We start from the raw sequence: 18,704 nt of genomic DNA, 5'->3' as shown, positions 1-18,704 counted from the left end.
TTAGTAGTTAAACATTTCATAATAGAATATTCTATACAAGAAAAAATAAGGAAAGAGGCATCAAACTATTCAAACTTTAGCGAAAGAAAGATAAATAGACTGCATAATGATAATATGCATGCCACACCTTGATAGGGTATGAAAGTACTGCATATGCCTCTCCAATCATTTTAAAGAGTTCATCAACATCCTTGTGAACTTCTTATACTATCTCCTTCCACAGCTTGTCATCACTATTGTCACTTATTGCCAGGGATTGACCACCCTACAAGGAGAAAAGTTTGGTTTAAAAGGTTAAATAATAGTAAGCACGTAAATAAATCAGCACCTTTTTTTCTTTCACAAGTAAATGAATCAACACATTTTGAAACCTTATCAGGATGATGTCTAAGTTCACCTTTCTTATAGGCCTTCTTAATTTCAGATGCCGAAACAAATGGCTCAATTCCCTTGCAATCATAATTTTAATTAGCACATGATCTTAAAAGCTTAAGATTAACGACCTTACTCATAAAAACCAAAGAAGATATTTGTTAAAAAGAAAAGAAAAGAGAGAATAAAAATGACAATGATTCTCCCAAAACTTTACATAAGCATGAAATCATACAGAAAAATGAAAAAAGAGCTAATACTTAGACCACTGCTATAAGAAAATGTGAGAAAATGACATTGCACATGAAAAGCCAATTATTTACAAATCGAAGATATAAATATTGTTTGTGAATAAAGTACTAAGTGGGAAGAATGGTCACAACCTATCTTCAACTCTAAGGAACACAATTATTTTTGAACTAACGATGTTTGTGAATAAAGTACTAAGTGGGAAGAATGGTCACAACCTATCTTCAACTCTAAGGAACACAATTATTTTTGAACTAACGATTGTTTTCTCTTCGTCCAAATAAAATTTGAAATCCACCTCAAATCATAATTCTATAAGTTTGCAAACACAAAAGGATATGCTATAGAATACTCTGTGAAGTCCTAACCCATATATATTGTTTTGTTTTAAGTATATCTGTACCATATCAAAATAGTAATCAGTCATCTTATAGTCCTTCAAAAAGACTTCTATTCGAGTATCCCTTCCGGGTTCTTCAATTGGCTTTTGCAAGGTTTTTGTGGCAATCGAACAAATCAGCCTCATGTTTGTTTACTTAGCCCTCTAAAATAAGGTTGAGGAAAGCAAATTATCAAAAACATTGAGCATAAGAAACTACAACATATTCTGAATGAGCATCGAAATTCGCATGCTATTTTAGGACTGATATATATACCACACGCGCGCTTATATGAAGACTACAGAAACGCACAAAGAGCTTTGACTCAAACCATAAAAACTTACAGATAACGAAAGATATGAAATTCGACAATTCCTTTGGCACAAAACCAAAAAACAATCAATAATGAGTTCATAAACCTTGTTTTTTTTTTTTTTTTTTAAGTTAATACTTCCGATTCTTTTTTTTCTCTTTTTTTTAAAAATTTTTTTTTTTAAAATTTTTTGTTATGAATGAAGTTATATTCAACCAATAACAAGGGAAATTGTACTTACACAATACAAATCCTAGGGTAGAGCATGCGAGAGCAATTGTCGGGTCCATTTGGGTAGTGCTCCAGCTCCATCTAAAGCAACGAAAAAATTCAAACAGAATCATTAAGAAGTGATCCAGAAATTGCTATATATGCTAAACATTGTGTTGGTGTTTGTGTGTGTGTGTGTGTGTGTGTGAGAGAGAGAGAGAGAGAGAGAGAGAGAGAGACCTTTGAGTGAGTATAATTTCAACTTTTAATACACTTGCTGGAGGATATCGAAATCTCAGGTTTTAATATTTATGCAAAATATCAAGAGCTATAGCTTGAAGTAGCACTAAAAACCCAGAACAATGGCAAAAGCAGCTACTTCTACTTCTTGTTTACTCATGGAAAATATAATTGATTAAATCACATAAGAACTCTGATTTTGAGTATTCCCAGCCACTGATAGTTGGCTCTAACCATCAATGGTTATCAAGAAGCCAAAGCTATAACAAAAACACTTAAAATGAGAGTCTCAAAAGTGAGTAAAATTACCCTAGCCAAGGTCATCTGGATCCCGCGGACAACAACAACCCTTCCAATAATGGAATGTGGTCTAGAAAGTAGAATCTGCAAATATAGGAACATATGAGTAAAAGGAACTAAAGAAATAAAACATAGGTTAAAATTAAATAAAAAATGAGGCAAACCTGCTTGTCAATTATTGTGAAACTAGCAGTGCCTGTATCAGAAGAGTATACTGAGTGTTAATGCTTCATATAAAAATATATTCCTATCTCAAGCGTTCTTATTAGTTGAAAAAACGGCAGAAAAAAAAAATTTCAAAAAAATAATAATAAAATATAATGATTGCAAAGTCATCAAATAACAACTTTAAAGCTGTTGAGGTAAATATACAACACATACCATCATCACCAACAGTGACATTTCCCATATCACCGGCATGACGATTCTCATCCTCAAGAGCACCATGCTCTTTTCCAGCAAGATTGAAATGTGGTCCTGCAAGCAGATAGATCAAAAAAGTAAAGACAAAAGGGAATTTAATTGGAACAAAATGGGTTTTACTCTGCTCTGAATACTGTAGAAATAAAGAAACAAACATTACGATCTTTGGACTGTACCAGTTGTCAAGCAACCATTTTTTGTGTCCCCAAGCGCATGGACATGGAACTCATAGAGCCCAGGCTTACCGCCATAAATATTTCCAGTTACTGTAGTTGTGCCTGAATATTTTGAAGCAAAAGTAATTATTTTAAATAGGAAAAATAGCAATTGACATTTCCTGAATAATCATAAAGGATTTTTCAAGTTACCATCAGCTTCTTGGCCAAAGTGGATAGTCCCACTGACACCCTCACTATTGCCAAGAACAACCACGACCTTCACCATCGTTCTATGTGATCTAAATGGAATGGCTTATTAGAACCATATATAAGATAACCTTAAAAAGGAAAAAGGACAGACAAAATATGGAAAGAGAAATGTAACTAATAAACGGATCAATCTAGAATGAGATAAAAAAAATTGTAGAATGGGTCAAACTACGTTTCAATTATGGTAGTTGAAATATTAAGTCCTTTTCAGTTATGTTTACATAGCCAAAAAGAATATGCTTTTCCAACATTTCACAATGAAGTTGCAGTAAAGGAGAGAAAGCGATAATCTAACTCTTAATTTTTGATTTCTCCTTTGTAGAAAACCTTTTATTGGAAAAGAAAAATTGGTCATTTTATATCAGAACAAAATGAAGGTGCAAAGATTATTTTTTGGGATTTCCATTATTTCCAATATAATCACAAGAACACTTGTTTGATGGGTGAATTCATTGTCACTGTCCAAAAAACTTTTATGCATTGCACCAGTCCAAAGAAAAGATTTATTATTATTATTATTTTTTTTTTAAAAAGCCACCCTTGACATTTTTCCAAGTCCCACATTATATTACGAATCCACTCAACTAAGAATAAATCTAAAGAATAAAAAAAAAAAATGAAATTTTGTTTGCGAAATTGGTAAATGATAAATCTTGAACTAACACAAAGACTTTAAAATAAAGAAAATACGGAAACCAAAATTCACAGGTTTTACCCAACTCTATCAACTCGAATTAAAATAATAATAATAAAAAAAAAAACTACTTGTTCATTTCTCGGCATAATCAAACGGAGCATGAAGACACAGACCAAATTCTTCAAGAACATAGTTTTGGAAAAGAGAAATCGGAGTGATAAGCGTTGTAGCATTCTGTTATGGACCTTCCATGCCTGACCTACAGACTATGATCAGGGAATAGAAGAAGGGTGACATGGAAGGGCGTAGGTGTCCATGGTAGAGAATTCTAGAAGGATTCCATAAGTTGTTATTTTATGGTTATTTACTTTTCTATCCTCGTTTGGTATTTTTTGCTGTTAAGACGTTCATAGGAGAGAGAGAGAGAGAGAGAATAGGGTTGTAATCGGTTATAAGATTCCAACCGAGTAGTATATATAATAACAGTGAAGGAGACGAATAGAGGGGACTTGAGAAATTATCTGTAATCCATTGGAGAGCTCTGAGCCTCTCGAAGAGCTCTTAAGTAATATTCAGTATTTTTAGTATTTTCCTATTTCTATTTCCAAACCCCAAAAAACCCTTACATTTGGTATCAGAGCCTTCGCTCCTTACCCTCGCTTCCATTCTTTCCCCTGCTTTCACTTGTTTTCGCCATCGCCGATGGTACTCGGTTATCAATCCTATTTGAATCTCTAAAAGAATGCCAGGATGCTCTTACCCAACACCAGGCTAATACTACTGCTTTCCAGTAACAACAGCAGACCCATAACACCACCTTTTACAACCAGTTACATGATGTTACTGAGATGCTTAACACACTCATTGCTAGCCAAAACAGACCACCTCCTGAGCGCCTACCCCTTGCTGAACCACCGCCTTTTCACCTGCCCTTTGTGCCGGGTCTTGATCATCGTTTCCCTGGCTAGGATGGCCGTGATGATCGGGCCCGCGACCGCGACGAGCGTTGCGATGGTTGGCATCTCCGTGATGAACGACAGCTCCGTGATGGTGATGAGTTTCCGGATGCTCACCGTGAGGACATGCTTCTACAGCCCTGGCCCTTTGCGGCTGGATTTTCCACGTTTTGAGAGTGACAACCCGGCTGGTTGGATGTACAAAGCCAACCAATTCTTTGAATACTATCAAACCCCATTATACCAGCGTGTTCGCATGGCTTCCTTCCACATTGAGGGTGAAGCACTCATTTGGTTCCGGGATGCTGATGAGTCCGGCCAATTTCCAACTTGGGACACATTTGTCAAGGCTTTGTTGACCTGATTTGGTCTAGTATATGATGACCCAATGGAGGCCTTGATGCGTTTGCGCCAGTCTTCTTCGATGGCAAAGTATATCGCCCAATTTGAGGCCCTCTCGAATCGATTACGTGGTATTTCTGAAAAAAAAAATCACCTCAGTTGTTTCCTCAGTGGCTTGAAATATGATATCTGCCTGCCTGTACGCATGCTCCATCTAGCCAACTTGGTTGCTGCGTTTGGTCTGGCTAAGTTGCAGGAAGAATACCTCCACAGTTCCCGGGGCCCATTCTGCTCTTCTAGTTAGTCTCTTCTGCCATCTCTGAGCTTTGTCACACCCCCTGCCAAATCCAACCCTGGGTTTCCTGTTCAATGCATTTCTTCCCGGCAAATGAAGGAACGCCGTGAAAAAGGCCTATGCTATTATTGTGATGATAAGTGGCAGCCGAGCCACAAATGTAAATCTTCACGGCTTTATCTCCTCTCAAGGATGGAGCTTTCTCCGGACAATTCTACTGATGAAGTTTATTTTGATTCCACTGATTCAGCGAATCCTTTTCCTAAATTCAAAGTAGTGGAATGCAAAGAACTCGAGATTTCCTTGAATACAATATCCGGTTCCTCGGGGTCTAAGTTGATGCGGCTGCTAGGCTATCTTATTTCTACCCATCTCAGCATCCTTATTGATTCAGGAAGTACCCATGACTTCCTGGATCCCACTGTACTGACTAAGGTTTCCTTCCGGGTCACCTCCACCCCCTCGTTACAAGTGAAGATTGCCAATGGTGATTCTCTTACCAGTTTTGGTAAGGTCGATGCTGTAACTCTCCGTATCCAAGGACTTTCTTTCAACACCGATTTCTACCTCATTTCCCTGAGCGGTTACGATGTGGTGCTCGAAGTTGAGTGTCTCCGCACCTTGGGTCCAATCCTTTGGGATTTTTCCCTCATGACAATGTGGTTTACTCTTCGAGATACACCTACACTCATAACTGGCTTATCTCCGGCTAGTTTTTCGTTGGAGGATGGTATTCATTTTCTCAAAGCATTGCCCTCATCTAAGAAAGGCTTTCTGTTGAAACTCATTTCAGCTACACCAGCTGCCCATCCTGGGCCATACTCGGCCCCTATCCAAGCTTTGTTGCATACTTTTCAAGACATCTTTGCGGACCCAACGAGCTTACCACCTTCTTGGGCCCATGACCATTATATACTTCTCAAGTCTTCACAGCCCATCAACGTCCGTTCTTATCAATATCCATATTTCTAGAAAACATAAATTGCAAAGCTCATCCGTGAGATGCTTCACTCAGGGGTGATTCACCCGAGCCATAGTCCCTTTTCGGCTCCTGTGTTGTTGGTACGTAAGGCGGACGGTAGCTAGCATCTCTATGTAGACTACCGTGCCCTTAATCATAAGACCATCAAAGATAAATTTCTGATCCCCGTCATTGACGAGTTGTTAGATGAGCTCCACGGGGTTGCCATTTTTTTCGAAGTTGGATCTTCGTTCGGGTTATCACTAGATCCAAATGCAGACTTTGGATATTCCCAAAACGGCTTTCTACACTTTCGAGGGACACTACGAATTCCTCGTCATGCTGCTTGGTGTCACCAATGCCCCCTCCACTTTTCAGGCCCTAATGAACGACGTTTTCCAGCCATTCCTTCGTCGCTTCGTTTTGGTCTTTTTCAACAACATCCTCATTTACAGTAGAACTTTGGAAGATCATATCCTCCACCTACGACAGGTGCTGAAGGTTCTGGTGTAGCACCAGCTTTTTGCAAAACTTTCAAAGTGTCATTTTGCAGTGGCTGAAATTGAGTGCTTGGGCCATCTAATTTCAGCCCAAGGAGTCCGAGCTGATCTATCTAAATTGGAGGCAATGACCAATTGGCCCCAACCTCAGTCTCCTAAATCCTTGCGTGGGTTTTTGGGCCTCACGGGCTATTACTGGAAGTTTATCCGGCATTACGGGTTGATTGCCACTCCTCTCATAACCCTCTTGAAGAAACATGCATTTTGTTGGACACCAGAGGCTGCTACAACCTTTCTTGCACTTAAACAAGCAATCACCACTCCCCCGGTGCTTCGTCTTCTCGATTTTACAAGGCCCTTTGTCATCGAATGCGATACTAGTGGCTCGGGTTTGGGTGCTGTCTTGATGCAAGAGGCTCAGCCCATTGCCTTCCTCAGTAAAGCCTTGAAGAGCCGTGCTGTTCTTCTCTCCACTTACAAAAAAGAGTTATTCGCCTTTGTTTCCGTTGTTCAGAAATGGCGCCTATATTTATTGGGCCATTTCTTCATTGTGCGGACAGACCATAAGGCTCTCAAATTTCTCCTTGATCAATAGGTGGGCACAGTTGCACAGCAATGATGGTTGTCCAAGTTGCTGGGCTATGACTTTGTCATCGAATTTAAGAAAGGCAAGGATAATTTTTTGGTGGATGCATTATCCCGCCAGTCAAATGGCCTCACCAAGGAGGAGCTTTCCATTGCTCTCATTTCCTTCCCTACTCCGACCTGGATTTCAGAGTTAAAGGAGTCCTATTTGTCTGATCAGCATACCACCGAGTTGCTAACCGTGTTGCAGCATGGGGATGCAGTTCTAAAAGGCTACTCTCTCCAGCAAGGCCTCATTCTCTGTAAAGGTCGTTTGTGGGTTGTAAATGATTCACCTTTCCAGCAACAATTACTAACCTTCATCCATTCCAACCCCACCACTGGCCATTCGGGATATCATAAGACTATCTAGTGCTCTAAGACTAATTTTTCTTAGAAATGTATGCGCCATGATATTAAGAAAGTTGTGAGGGAGTGCACTGTTTGCCAAGAAAATAAACATGAGTCTGTGCTACAGGCTGGGTTGCTTCAACCATTACCCACACCCTCTTGGGTCTGGCCGGATATAGCCATGGATTTTATTAAAGGTCTTCCATTGTCCCTTGGCTCACCCTTATACGGCCTCTATAGTGGCTCAGCTGTTCTTATCCAACATCTTTAAACTGCACGGCATGCCCACAACGATCGTGTCTGATCGAGATCCAACCTTCATGAGCTCCTTTTGGCAAGAACTTTTTCATTTTCAAGGCATTCCCTTAGCCTTCAGTTCAACCTACCGTCCTTAATCGAATGGCCAAACGGAGGCTCTCAACAAGTGTCTTGAAACTTATCTCATATGCTACGCTGGGGCCAAACCTAGAAAGTTGAATATTTGGCTTCCTTTGGCTAAGTGGTGATATAATACTTCCCACCACTCTGCCACCGTGTTCGCACATTTTGAAGTCGTTTACGACTATTTCCCGCCAACCCTGCTGTCATACGTTCCTGGCATGTCAGCTAACCAGGCTGTTGACTCCCTATTGCGGGATCGCACCTCCCTCATTTCCTTGCTTAAGGAACATCTTCATTTGGCTCAAAATCGTATGAAGCTTCAAGTTGACAAGCGCCGTTCGGAATAACAGTTTGAGGTGGGCGATTGGGTTTACTTGCGGTTGCAACCGTATCGCCAGAATACCCTTGCTTTGGGCCGCAATTTAAAGCTTTCTCCAAGGTTTTTCGGTCCTTTCCAGATTATCAACTGGGTGGGACTAGTGGCTTAAGTTTGCTATTCCTCTAGAAGCACGCCTTCGCCCTGTTTTTCATGTCTCATGTTTGAAGAAAAAGTTGGGGCAGTCTATTTCTCCACTTTCATCCTTGTCGTCGGTTGACGCACATGGTGAAATCAGGCCCGAACCCGAGCTGATTGTTGACTGTCGTTTGATCAAACGCAATGGCCGTGCAGCCACTGAGGTCCTCGTTCGTTGGAAGGGCGCGTCTCCATAGGATGATTCTTGGGAGCTCTTATGAAAGTTGCAGGCCCAATACCCGCACCTTGTGGGCAAGGTGCTTTGATGGGGGTGCCCTTGTTACGAGCCTTCCATGGCTGACCTACAAACTATGATCAAGGAATAGAAGAAGGGTGACGTGGAAGGGCGCATGTGTCCATGGTAAAGAATTCTAGAAGGATTCCATAAGTTGTTATTTTATGATTATTTACTTTTCTATCATCGTTTGGTATCTTTTGCTGTTAAGTCGTTCATAGGAGAGAGAGAATAGGGTTGTAATCGGTTATAAGATTCTAACTGAGTAATCTATATAATAACAGTGAAGGAGAAGAATAGAGAGGACTTGAGAAATTATCTGTAATCCATTGGAGAGCTTTGAGCCTCTCGAAGAGCTCTTAAGTAATATTCAGTATTTTTAGTCTTTTTCCATTTCCATTTCCAAACCCCAAAAAATCCCTAACACATTCTCTTCCCTTCTCATTCATTTAAAGGACTTGTTGCCTGTTGATGTGTACTAAAAAAGTAAATAGTTAAAGTATAAAATGTTTTTTTTTAAATAGTCAAAATTCTTGTTTTAATTAATCTTTCATACAAAATAACTTAAGGGTCTGTTTGAGTTTGTGATTTCAAAAAGTACGATTTTAAAATGTGTGATTTGAAAAAGTAATTTTTTAAAATGCAGTTAAACATTTGGCAAAGTCTGGCTTTTAAAATTGCAGGTTAACCTTTAAATTTTGATATTTTTTTGTTTGTTTGTTTGTTAAAAACACTAATTGCCAGCAATTTAAAAAAGTAGTTTTCTATTTTTTTAAATTGCAATTTTTTTTAAAACGTAATTCTAAACGATTTATTTTATGTGTTTTGGTTTAAAATTGCATTTTTTTATCTACGGAATCGCAATTTCAAACGCATCCTAAACCTTTTAAGTAGAACAAGTTTTTTTTTTTTATGATTAAAGAATGATTGGACCCCTATAGGCCATGTATTATGACTAGACGCCGTTTGGTAACCCCTACCCCTCAAGTATGAGGGTAATTTTTTTTTTGAGTAGTTGTAAAAAGTGAATGATGTGATAGAAAGTAGAAAGAATTTATATAGAAAAGTAGAAAAAATTTGTATTGTAGTGGGTTTGTTTTTTTTTTTTTTTTAATTTTTTTTTTAATTTTGTTTAATTTTTTTTTTAATTTAAATAGTAATAAAAAATTGTTAATGTGTAAAAGTAAAAAAAGTTAAGAATGTTTTGAAGTTGATATTTTTTTGGAATAAATGAAAAGAAGAGAAGGGGGATGCCAAACGGGGCCTAAAAGTTGGACCTTTCTGCAGCTGGCCCAAGAATTATCTAGTTGTAGGAGGCCTCAAAATAGGTCCTCTAAAAGTCAAGGTTGCATTCATAATTATGGTCACAATTTTTTACATAACTTAAAATATTAAATATTAAATTTAATACGAAATTAGTATGTTATGGTTTAAGAGTTTAACTTATTTAATTAAATGAATATAGTTAAGATTGATATATATAGTTTTATACTTACGCCTTAACATGACTTGAACCTGACCTAAACCTGACATACGACATTTAATATTGATAATACATGTGACCAATAAACATGGCATGAATCCAACATAAAAATAACAAATTAAAATTAAAAAATAAAACTAAATTAATTAAATAAATCAAATTATAAGCGACATACGTAATTATATTTATCTTACAGTATAATCCAAATCACGTGGTACCCAAACGGCAACAACATCCTCAGGGTGACCATATATACTAACTAACCCGTCACCGATAACCCTAGCACTAACATAAAGACCCAAATTGAAGTCTCACAAAAATATCTCGGCCCCCAAACTCACTCTATATAAAAAGCCTTAAACCTCTCCACCCTTTCTCATCACATTCCATCTTTCTCTCTCTATATCTCACTGACACGAGCACAAAACCCTCGCTCTCGATCTGGTGGTAGTTTGGAACTTCCGTGAACTCTATGGCGGAGGAAGAGATTGTAGTGGCTGAGGTGATTCCCGCTGCGCCGTCGGATAACAAGCGCAAGCTTGAGGATTTGGAGCCCGAAGCCCCAGAGCCCGATAAGCCGAGCACGGACCAGCTAGCCGATCTAAATGCCGACCCCGATGACGATGCACCCGTCGAGGATGCTGACGAGGCAGTTCCTTCCGGTGGGCCCGAGGTGAAGCGGGCCCGCCTCGATGACAAGCCCGACGACTCAGGTTTTTATATCTAATTAGGGTTTACTTCTTTGCTTATATATGTATTTGTCTGTGTAATGTGTATGTGGGGGTGTTTATAATAATTTTAGGTTTTTTTTTTTTTTTTTGTCTTTTATTTATGAGGTATTTTAACCTTGAATAATGGACACTAATTCGATGAAAGAAAAATAAAAATGGAAAAATTCATGCCTGAAGACACATTTGGATGAAAGTGAGATTAAGGGAGATTTTTTTCCTCCTAAAATTACTTTTTTGACGAAACAAACAGGCTCTGTAGTTTGTTTCGGAGAATTTTCATGGTCACTGTTTAAATTGTTTTTTGCGAAAAAAAGAAAATATAATTTTTAGGGAAAAAAAAACACTTTTTTTTTTTGTGTCTGTCTTTGGATGACTTCTGATGAAAGTTGAGGGTATAATTTCTATGTCACGGTATTTTGTCAGCTTATCTGGTTCGATGACATCCCTGGTATCAAGTACCTAGAGTCATGTTTCTCCGGACATTTCAGGGGAAGAGATTAAACATTTGTATAAAGCCTTGTTTTTGTCATCGTGAATGTTGGATAGACCACATTTCGATAAGGTGTTGCGCTGTATGTTGTACAATTTAGCCTGGTTGTGCACACCTGGATTGAAATCCTTGTAATGTGTGTATGTGCAGCAGCTGTGTTGTAATACAATATACTTCCTCTGTATACACCTGGCTTCATGTTTTCAAGTAGTCATCTGTTTTGGATACTTACACTATAATTTTGGTGTTACAGCTAATGAGAATGGGTACCAAGAGAAGGAAGAGAATGAAGATGGACCTGTTGGGGAGAACAATGAGCAACCTACGGTGGAGAGTTTACAGTCAGAGGATGCTCAACCTTCAGCTGAGGAAGTTCCACCAACAGGGACAGATGGCGATGAAGGACCCTCTGTGGAAAATCCTGAGATAGGTGTCACTCAACAACCATCTGTTGAGGATTCTGTGCCTGAAAATGATCAGGAACCGCCAAAAGAGGAAAGTCAGCAACCCTCTATAGAGGTTTCTCAGCAAGAAAACGTTTCTCAGACTATGACACGCAAAATTGACGTGCCCAATAATAAGGTGGGTTGACTAATCACTTGTCTTCTAAATGATTATAAATGATAGCACGGTTTGTGGCTTAATACCTGAAGACGAGATAGGAATGGGTGAATTTGTGCGGGTAAGGGTACAGAGAGCTGCATTCACCGACATTATTTGAAGATGATTAAATCAATTATATCTTACAGTGTGTTGCCAAATCTGAAGTTATGTGTTGATGGATCTTATGTTTTCTGAATCTTAATTAACCATTTCTGGGAGCCCTTTTTTTTTTGTTGTTGTTGTCAAAAATAGGTGATATCTTTATGTACACATTTTAAAAAGTTGAATAGGTCTCTACTTAAAAAAAAATTGAATAGGTCTCTGAGAGAGATATTTTCTAAATGCTGATGCAGGTTGGAGTTCTTATTGGTAAGGCTGGGGATACTATTCGTTACTTGCAGTACAATTCAGGGGCGAAAATTCAAATCACAAGGGATGCTGATGCAGATCCATACTCTGCAACGAGGCTTGTGGAAATAATAGGAAACTTGGATAATATAACTCAGGCTGAGAAACTTATAAGCGCTGTCATTGCTGAGGTTTCATACTGTCTTAACTTAGCTTTACTTTCCCACTGCTACTGCTCTCCCCCACAATGTGGATTTATATCTGGTTGATGTTTCTTTTTGAGAGATATGAAACTGATTGTTTGGTTTTGATGTACTTTTCTGAAGGCTGATGCAGGGGGTTCCCCTTCCCTTATAGCCAGGGGTCTCACTACTGCACAGGCTGCTGCAGCTTCTGAACAAATCCAGATACAAGTTCCAAATGAGAAGGTTATTATTTTTTGTCTTGTGATGACCAATCTGAATTAATTAATTAGAACCAGGATTTACTAAAGCTATAAGCTTTTTGGTCCAGGTTGGTTTAATAATAGGCAAAGGTGGGGAGACCATTAAAGGTCTGCAGACCAGAACAGGAGCACGCATACAGGTAGTTGATACCGTATACCGTGCCTTTTGATGTATGTAAAATTTGATTTAGACTAAATGAGGGTGGTGACTTTTTCTTTCTTTATTTTGTTATAGTTTTTGCATTGTCTGTGCTGATATCCCCGCTCCCCCTCTCTTTTCTTTTCTCCTTCTTTCAGTTGATACCTCAACATCTTCCAGAAGGAGATGAATCTAAAGAAAGGACTGTACGAGTGACTGGTGACAAGAAACAAATTGAGATGGCTAAGGAATTGATCAAGGAAGTTATGAATCAGGTTTGTTTTCGACATGAGTTTTTTTTTTCTAGAATGAAAAATGCAGCTAAATTATGATTGTATATTTATTTCCACTTTGATTGTCATATTAGTCCCTTCTCAACAATTATCTGTGTTATTTATTGTTAGAATCTTTTACCAAATGCTCCCGGCCTGTTCTTATGTAATAGATAACTGGATTTTTTTTTTTAAAAGAAAATGTTATTGATAAGGTTGATGACTTTGCATGCATTGAGGGAGGGGTGTGTGTGTAAATGTCCAGTGATTAGTATTGTTATCTTTATATTGTAAGACTACCTGCAAGGCTGTCTAGTGGAGTAGCTAGGATAATTCCTTGAATTTTTATGTGGAAGGCTGCCAAATGTAAAATCTGCATTGCTGTACATGTGCAATACTTCAGATTTGAGCCACAGATGTTAGACTTAGATGGAAATCGACTTTGTGAGAAGTATTGTATGCATCTAATTCAAGTTCTGTGGATGTTTCTGTTTATTTTGTATAATCATGTTTCAGCAGTTGAAGATGGGAAAAATTAAAGAATATGGTGATGCTGATATTTTTGGTGGTATTTTTACCAACTTGCCTATTCCTGTGTTTTTATAGAGTAGGATTACTATCGATGGTCCCATGTTGCTTGTTCATGTCTTGCTTAAGTTAGTGCGGAACCGTTCTTTTCACTGGACTGGTTGAGCAGCATTTCTGTTTATTCACATCTGGCAAAGCAATCTATACTGTGGTCATGTCATGGTTATCTGCCCAAACAACTGAAAATTCGCATGTCTGTGACAGTTTTTCATTTATCTAGGCGAGAGTTATTTGATAATGTTGCAATGGGAGTGAGAGACTGATCACTTAAATAGCATTCATAAGAGATTTGCGATATTGATGAATGATCCATGCCAAGGCCACTTGAATGCTGTTAGGAAGATCATATATTCAATCCAAGATGTCGGTTGCCATGATTTATTTATCTTGAAGGTGCCGATTTCGAATTGGTTGGCTTTAAAAATTGCAGATTTGGCTATTGCCTTTTCCATGGGGTCAGCATTGCTTTCTTGGTGTAGCAATAAACAACCACTCTTCATTCTCATCCACGAAAGAGAGGTATCAACCATTAAGTCTCGCGATTGCAGGATGTTAATAGTTGGTAAGATTGCTTTGAGACTTGAAAGTTAAAAGAACTAATAATGTAGTAAGACTATATATATTAACCTTAGTGCTCATTAGTGCCACCAATGTTCTTTGAATGAGATGTGTTGGAAGAAAGTGTCATGTCTGGTGAAGTCACAATGATTAAAATGTGTGGGAGATTATTTTAAAACTTGTGTCAAATTCTATGTACGAAGAATATGGTAGATGTCATCTGATATGTATTAAGGTGCAGCGTAAAAGCTAAAGCATGGTGACTAAAGATCTGTGCAAAAATATTGCATTTTGTTATGTAACTTAGTCTATATCATGCTATATAAACCTATATGACCTGAGCTGATGAAATGTTGAAACATCTAGCATTTATATGTGACTTATAATTGTTATTTAGTTGTTATGAAGATGTCTGAAAGATCTTGCATCTAATCAGTGATGTATCTGTGTTGATAAATTTGGAAGTTCAAAGATGCTTTTAAGTTCTAATGCTGTGTCTTTCTTGAACATTCAATTGAATAAATTATAATCTTGATTGCTATTTAGCATAAGTTTGAGACCATGTCATCTAATTGTCATCTAAATGGCTTGGTATTTTTTTATCAGTTTCATAAGTTTATATCGTTAGCTTGTTTTTCTAATGAATTCCTTTTTTTTTTAAAAAAAAAAAAAAAAAATTATGTATAGCTCTCTAGAATTGTGCTAATTTTTTTTTTGGTAGTTGAAATCAGACTTTATTTCCTGTAAATACATATTTATGCACTTTATTCTACTTCTAGAGTTACATTAGCATAAGAAAGTCTATTGCATTTGCTTCTGTTTTTCAACTTTGTTGAATTGACAATTGAAAGCATCACAGATCACTTAAAACTTTAAAAAGTTGACATTTTTATTGGCAATGCACTTGCATATGTATGGGTATACCTGATAATAGTTTTTTTTTTCCCGTAAAAACCACTCTTTTTTTTTCTTTTCTTCTTATAAACTTCTATGGACGTTCAAATCCAATAAACCATGGCCATGGTATCGTCCTCAGTCACTCTCCAGATTAAGGTAAATGTATTTACACTTTGGTTTTAGCATGTACATCTATATGTTGGACTACTAGCAATTTAATTTCCTTTAAACTGAAAATGGCGATTGAATTGAATGAATAAGGAGATGAAATGAAGAAGAAAATGAAACATTCGAGGAATGGAAGTTTGTTTTTGGTCATTGTTGCTGGATACTTATTTAGAAGCATGATGGTCCCTTTTCAGGACCAAGTGGGTATGGCTATTGATGTATACATTGTTGAATGTTTTGAAGAAATGGAGCATGGCATTGCTATATAGACAAGGAACCAGACCAGCTACTGTATCCGCAAAGCATAAAGGGTCTCGTATTCATAGAAATGAACTGGCCTTGTAAAATGAATGTTTCACTGATGAGTAAAAATGTTGATGGACTGATTGGTGTGATTGATGGATGGTATGGTCAGGTTTAATTGGGGATAGATGGAAGTTGGGAAATGATAGTTGTGGCAACAAATTAGTTTCTTGTATTTTTAAGAAAGATTTGAAGTATGTTGTATGCTCTTTATGCATGACATTGTTTATACATGTCCAGGATTAGCTGGGATAGATGTAAGTTGAGAAATATATTCGGGTAGGGAGGTTAACTTCTTTTTGTTTTGCCCCCTTCATGGTTGGGAAATGATAGTTTTGACAACAAATTAGTTTCTGTTATTTTTCTTAGAAAGATTTGAAGTATGTTGTATGTTCTTTATGCATGGCATGGTTTAGATGGCCTAGGAAAATCTTCTCTGATACAGTCTCTCGTATGTTGTATCTTGTTGATGGCATATTGTATCTCTTATGTTCCATTTATTTATATTTGGATTTACATCTCCTACAAGCATCTCCTGCTTGTTATGGTACCTACTTTTATAACGTTGCTGTAGTAACTGCAGTTTAAGTAGGCATTACAACTCGTAGCATAACTATCTTTTTACTTTGTTGTGATGTCGGCTCGTATTTATCTCATCTGATTTTGTCTAAGTATCATGTGTTCCATATATCCTTTCTCATTATATCCAAAGTTTTGCATAAGAGATGTGGTTACCAAGCTCAAGTAGCAACTTTCATTCCGCTTTACCTTATTACTGTTCTTAATTTAATTGTGAACAGAACTGATTCTGTTCTTACTAACTTTTTTCTTTATGCTTTTGTTTGGAATAGCCTGTGAGGCCTTCATCTTTCTCTGGTGGTTTTAACCAGCAGGCTTATCGGCCCCGTGGATCTACTGGTCCACCTCAGTGGGGTCCTCGTCCTACACCATATGATTATCAGCATCGGGGATCATATCCGTCTCATAATTCACATTATCCACCTCCAGCATATGGGAGTTATCCTCAACAAATTGCTCCAAGAAGCGGCTATGGTGCTGGTTGGGAGCAGAGGCCTCCTAGCATGCATGGTCCCCCCCAACATACTGGTGGGTATGATTACTATGGTGGCCAAGGAGGCCATTATTCTGATAATCCAGTGTCTGCCCAACTTTCTACTCCTGTTCCTTCACATGCTCCTGGCCCTTCCCCTGCCGCTGCTATGGGTTCAGTCCAATCACAGGTGAATTACAATTATGGACAGCCACAGGGTTCAGATTATGGACATTCGACTGCCTTTTCTCAGGCAGCACCTCAGCAGAGCTATGGGCATGGATATGATGAACCAAAATATGAAAGTCATGGTCCAACACAGCATCCCTATGGAGGACATGCAAGTTCTCAGCCGGTTTACGCACAAGTAGGCACTCAACCAGGCTATGCTGCACAACAGCAGTATGGCAAGCCACAATCATATGGCATGCCTTCACAGGGACCGCCTCAATCTTATGGCCATCCCAGGGCTACTCAACCAGGGGACATGCCTTATCAAGGTTCTACACCTGCCCAATCATACGGCCCGAATGCACCACCTCAACAGCCTTACCAGTACCCGTCTGGTGCTCAGATGCAGCAAACATATGCTCCATATGGTTCCGCCCCAGCTGCTGACGGGTATAGTCAGCCACCACCTGCATCTGGCCCCGCTTATCCACAGCAAGGAGCTCAGCCAGGTTACAATCAGCCCGGTGCACAGCAGGTACCAGGCTATGCACAAGTGGGTCCTGCTGGGGGTTACGGGCCTTATGCATCGCAGCAAGGTTACGCCGAGCAGTCAGCGGCTAACAATGCAGCTTATTACCAAGGGTCTCAAGATCCTGCTTACAGTGGTGGTCCTGCAGCAGCCTATAGTGCACCACCAAGTGGGCAGCCGGGGTATGCTCAACCAGCACCAACACAACCAAGTTATGATCAGTCTATCCCACAACCAGGTGGCTATGGAGGCGTGCCGGCAACTGCTCCGGCTGCGTATGGGAAAACTTTGTCGCCTCAGCCTGGTTATCCTCAGTATGACACAACCCAAATGTATGGAGCACCTCGTTGAAAATCTTAAATGCAGTGCTGCATTGAGTTTGGATGGCAATCATTGTGAGTTTGGATGGCAATCATTGTATTAGGTACCGAAGTATTTGCTAGTTTATTTAGGTCTCTCTGACTTGATGATGGAACTTCCGACTTTGCTTTTTCCTAGAATTTAGTCGTAATGTTTATGGTTGAATTATGAAAAGCTCGCGACTTGGCTTTCCCAAGTGTCTCTAGTTGTTCTTGATATACAAAAAGAACAAATTTCGGGGGAGAGCATTCCACATTCTTAGACAAGGAATTTAAGGAAACCAATTATTGCAATTAAATCTAGGTCAAAACAAATTCCAAGGGTGGTTCCAAGATCATTGGCCCAAGTGTGTACGATGCTAGAGGTCCTTGACTTTATTAGAAAACAATTCAATGATATATTTCTCTCCTCAACAATAGTTTTAAGGCAATTGGCAAAGCTGCCATTAGAGCTCTGGTCATGGTTACTCTTATGACAATGACGAATTTAAGTGTGAATATGTTCTGCGAGAAGGTCAGAGAATCATTCACAGCCATTGACGGATTTCTTTCGGGAGATACTGAAATCTATTGAAAATTTATAGGGCCTTTAACCGCTTAATTTTTAAATAATATTCTCTCAGGTTACATACCACCATATTTAAGGAACCTGTTAGAACTGGAATTATTGAACCTTTTTCAAAACAAGTTCTGAGGGGGAGATTTCATAACAGCTAACACAACTTTCTTGGAATTCTACAATTTTTCTCATAATAATCACGTGGAACCTATACCACAAGGGACGCAGTTTGATACATGTGAAGAAGTCCTTAATTGATACCTCTAAATAAATAGTTCATTTGAGGGGAATTCAAGATT

General features: G+C 38.6%; 1 protein-coding gene and 1 pseudogene across 4 annotated transcripts; one reads left to right on the top strand and one right to left on the bottom strand.

Annotated features, from left to right (window-relative positions):
* Positions 1-2,074: 2,074 nt before the first annotated feature.
* LOC133862026 (superoxide dismutase [Cu-Zn]-like) lies at positions 2,075-2,940 on the bottom strand (annotated as a pseudogene).
* Positions 2,941-10,472: 7,532 nt separating this feature from the next.
* On the top strand, positions 10,473-18,044 carry LOC133862022 (uncharacterized). Of its 4 annotated transcripts, none has more exons than XM_062297859.1 (7): positions 10,473-10,907; positions 11,669-11,997; positions 12,372-12,557; positions 12,693-12,794; positions 12,880-12,951; positions 13,109-13,225; positions 16,630-18,044. In XM_062297859.1, the coding sequence occupies exons 1-7, from the start codon at positions 10,667-10,669 to the stop codon at positions 17,836-17,838; spliced, it is 2,256 nt and encodes a 751-aa protein (XP_062153843.1). In that variant the 5' UTR covers positions 10,473-10,666; the 3' UTR covers positions 17,839-18,044. The 4 variants fall into 4 exon arrangements, with proteins under 4 accessions (XP_062153843.1, XP_062153841.1, XP_062153842.1 ...); XM_062297857.1 differs by having other exon boundaries at positions 16,588-18,044; XM_062297858.1 differs by having other exon boundaries at positions 12,880-12,954.
* Positions 18,045-18,704: the final 660 nt, after the last annotated feature.

This window comes from Alnus glutinosa, chromosome 2, assembly GCF_958979055.1.
Source record: "Alnus glutinosa chromosome 2, dhAlnGlut1.1, whole genome shotgun sequence".
In the NCBI taxonomy this organism is placed as follows: domain Eukaryota; kingdom Viridiplantae; phylum Streptophyta; class Magnoliopsida; order Fagales; family Betulaceae; genus Alnus; species Alnus glutinosa.
The sequence above is the reverse complement of the archived record's forward strand: the minus strand, read 5'-3'. Positions and strand labels throughout refer to the sequence as shown.

What these genes read in the sequence shown, in the direction of transcription:
- LOC133862022 (XM_062297856.1), top strand. Translation starts at nt 10,667, where the DNA reads ATGGCGGAGGAAGAGATTGTAGTGGCTGAGGTGATTCCCGCTGCGCCG. An exon ending in TGACAAGCCCGACGACTCAG is followed by an intron (nt 10,908 to 11,668) that starts GTTTTTATATCT and finishes TTGGTGTTACAG; the next exon opens with CTAATGAGAATGGGTACCAA. An exon ending in TACAAGTTCCAAATGAGAAG is followed by an intron (nt 12,795 to 12,879) that starts GTTATTATTTTT and finishes TTTTTGGTCCAG; the next exon opens with GTTGGTTTAATAATAGGCAA.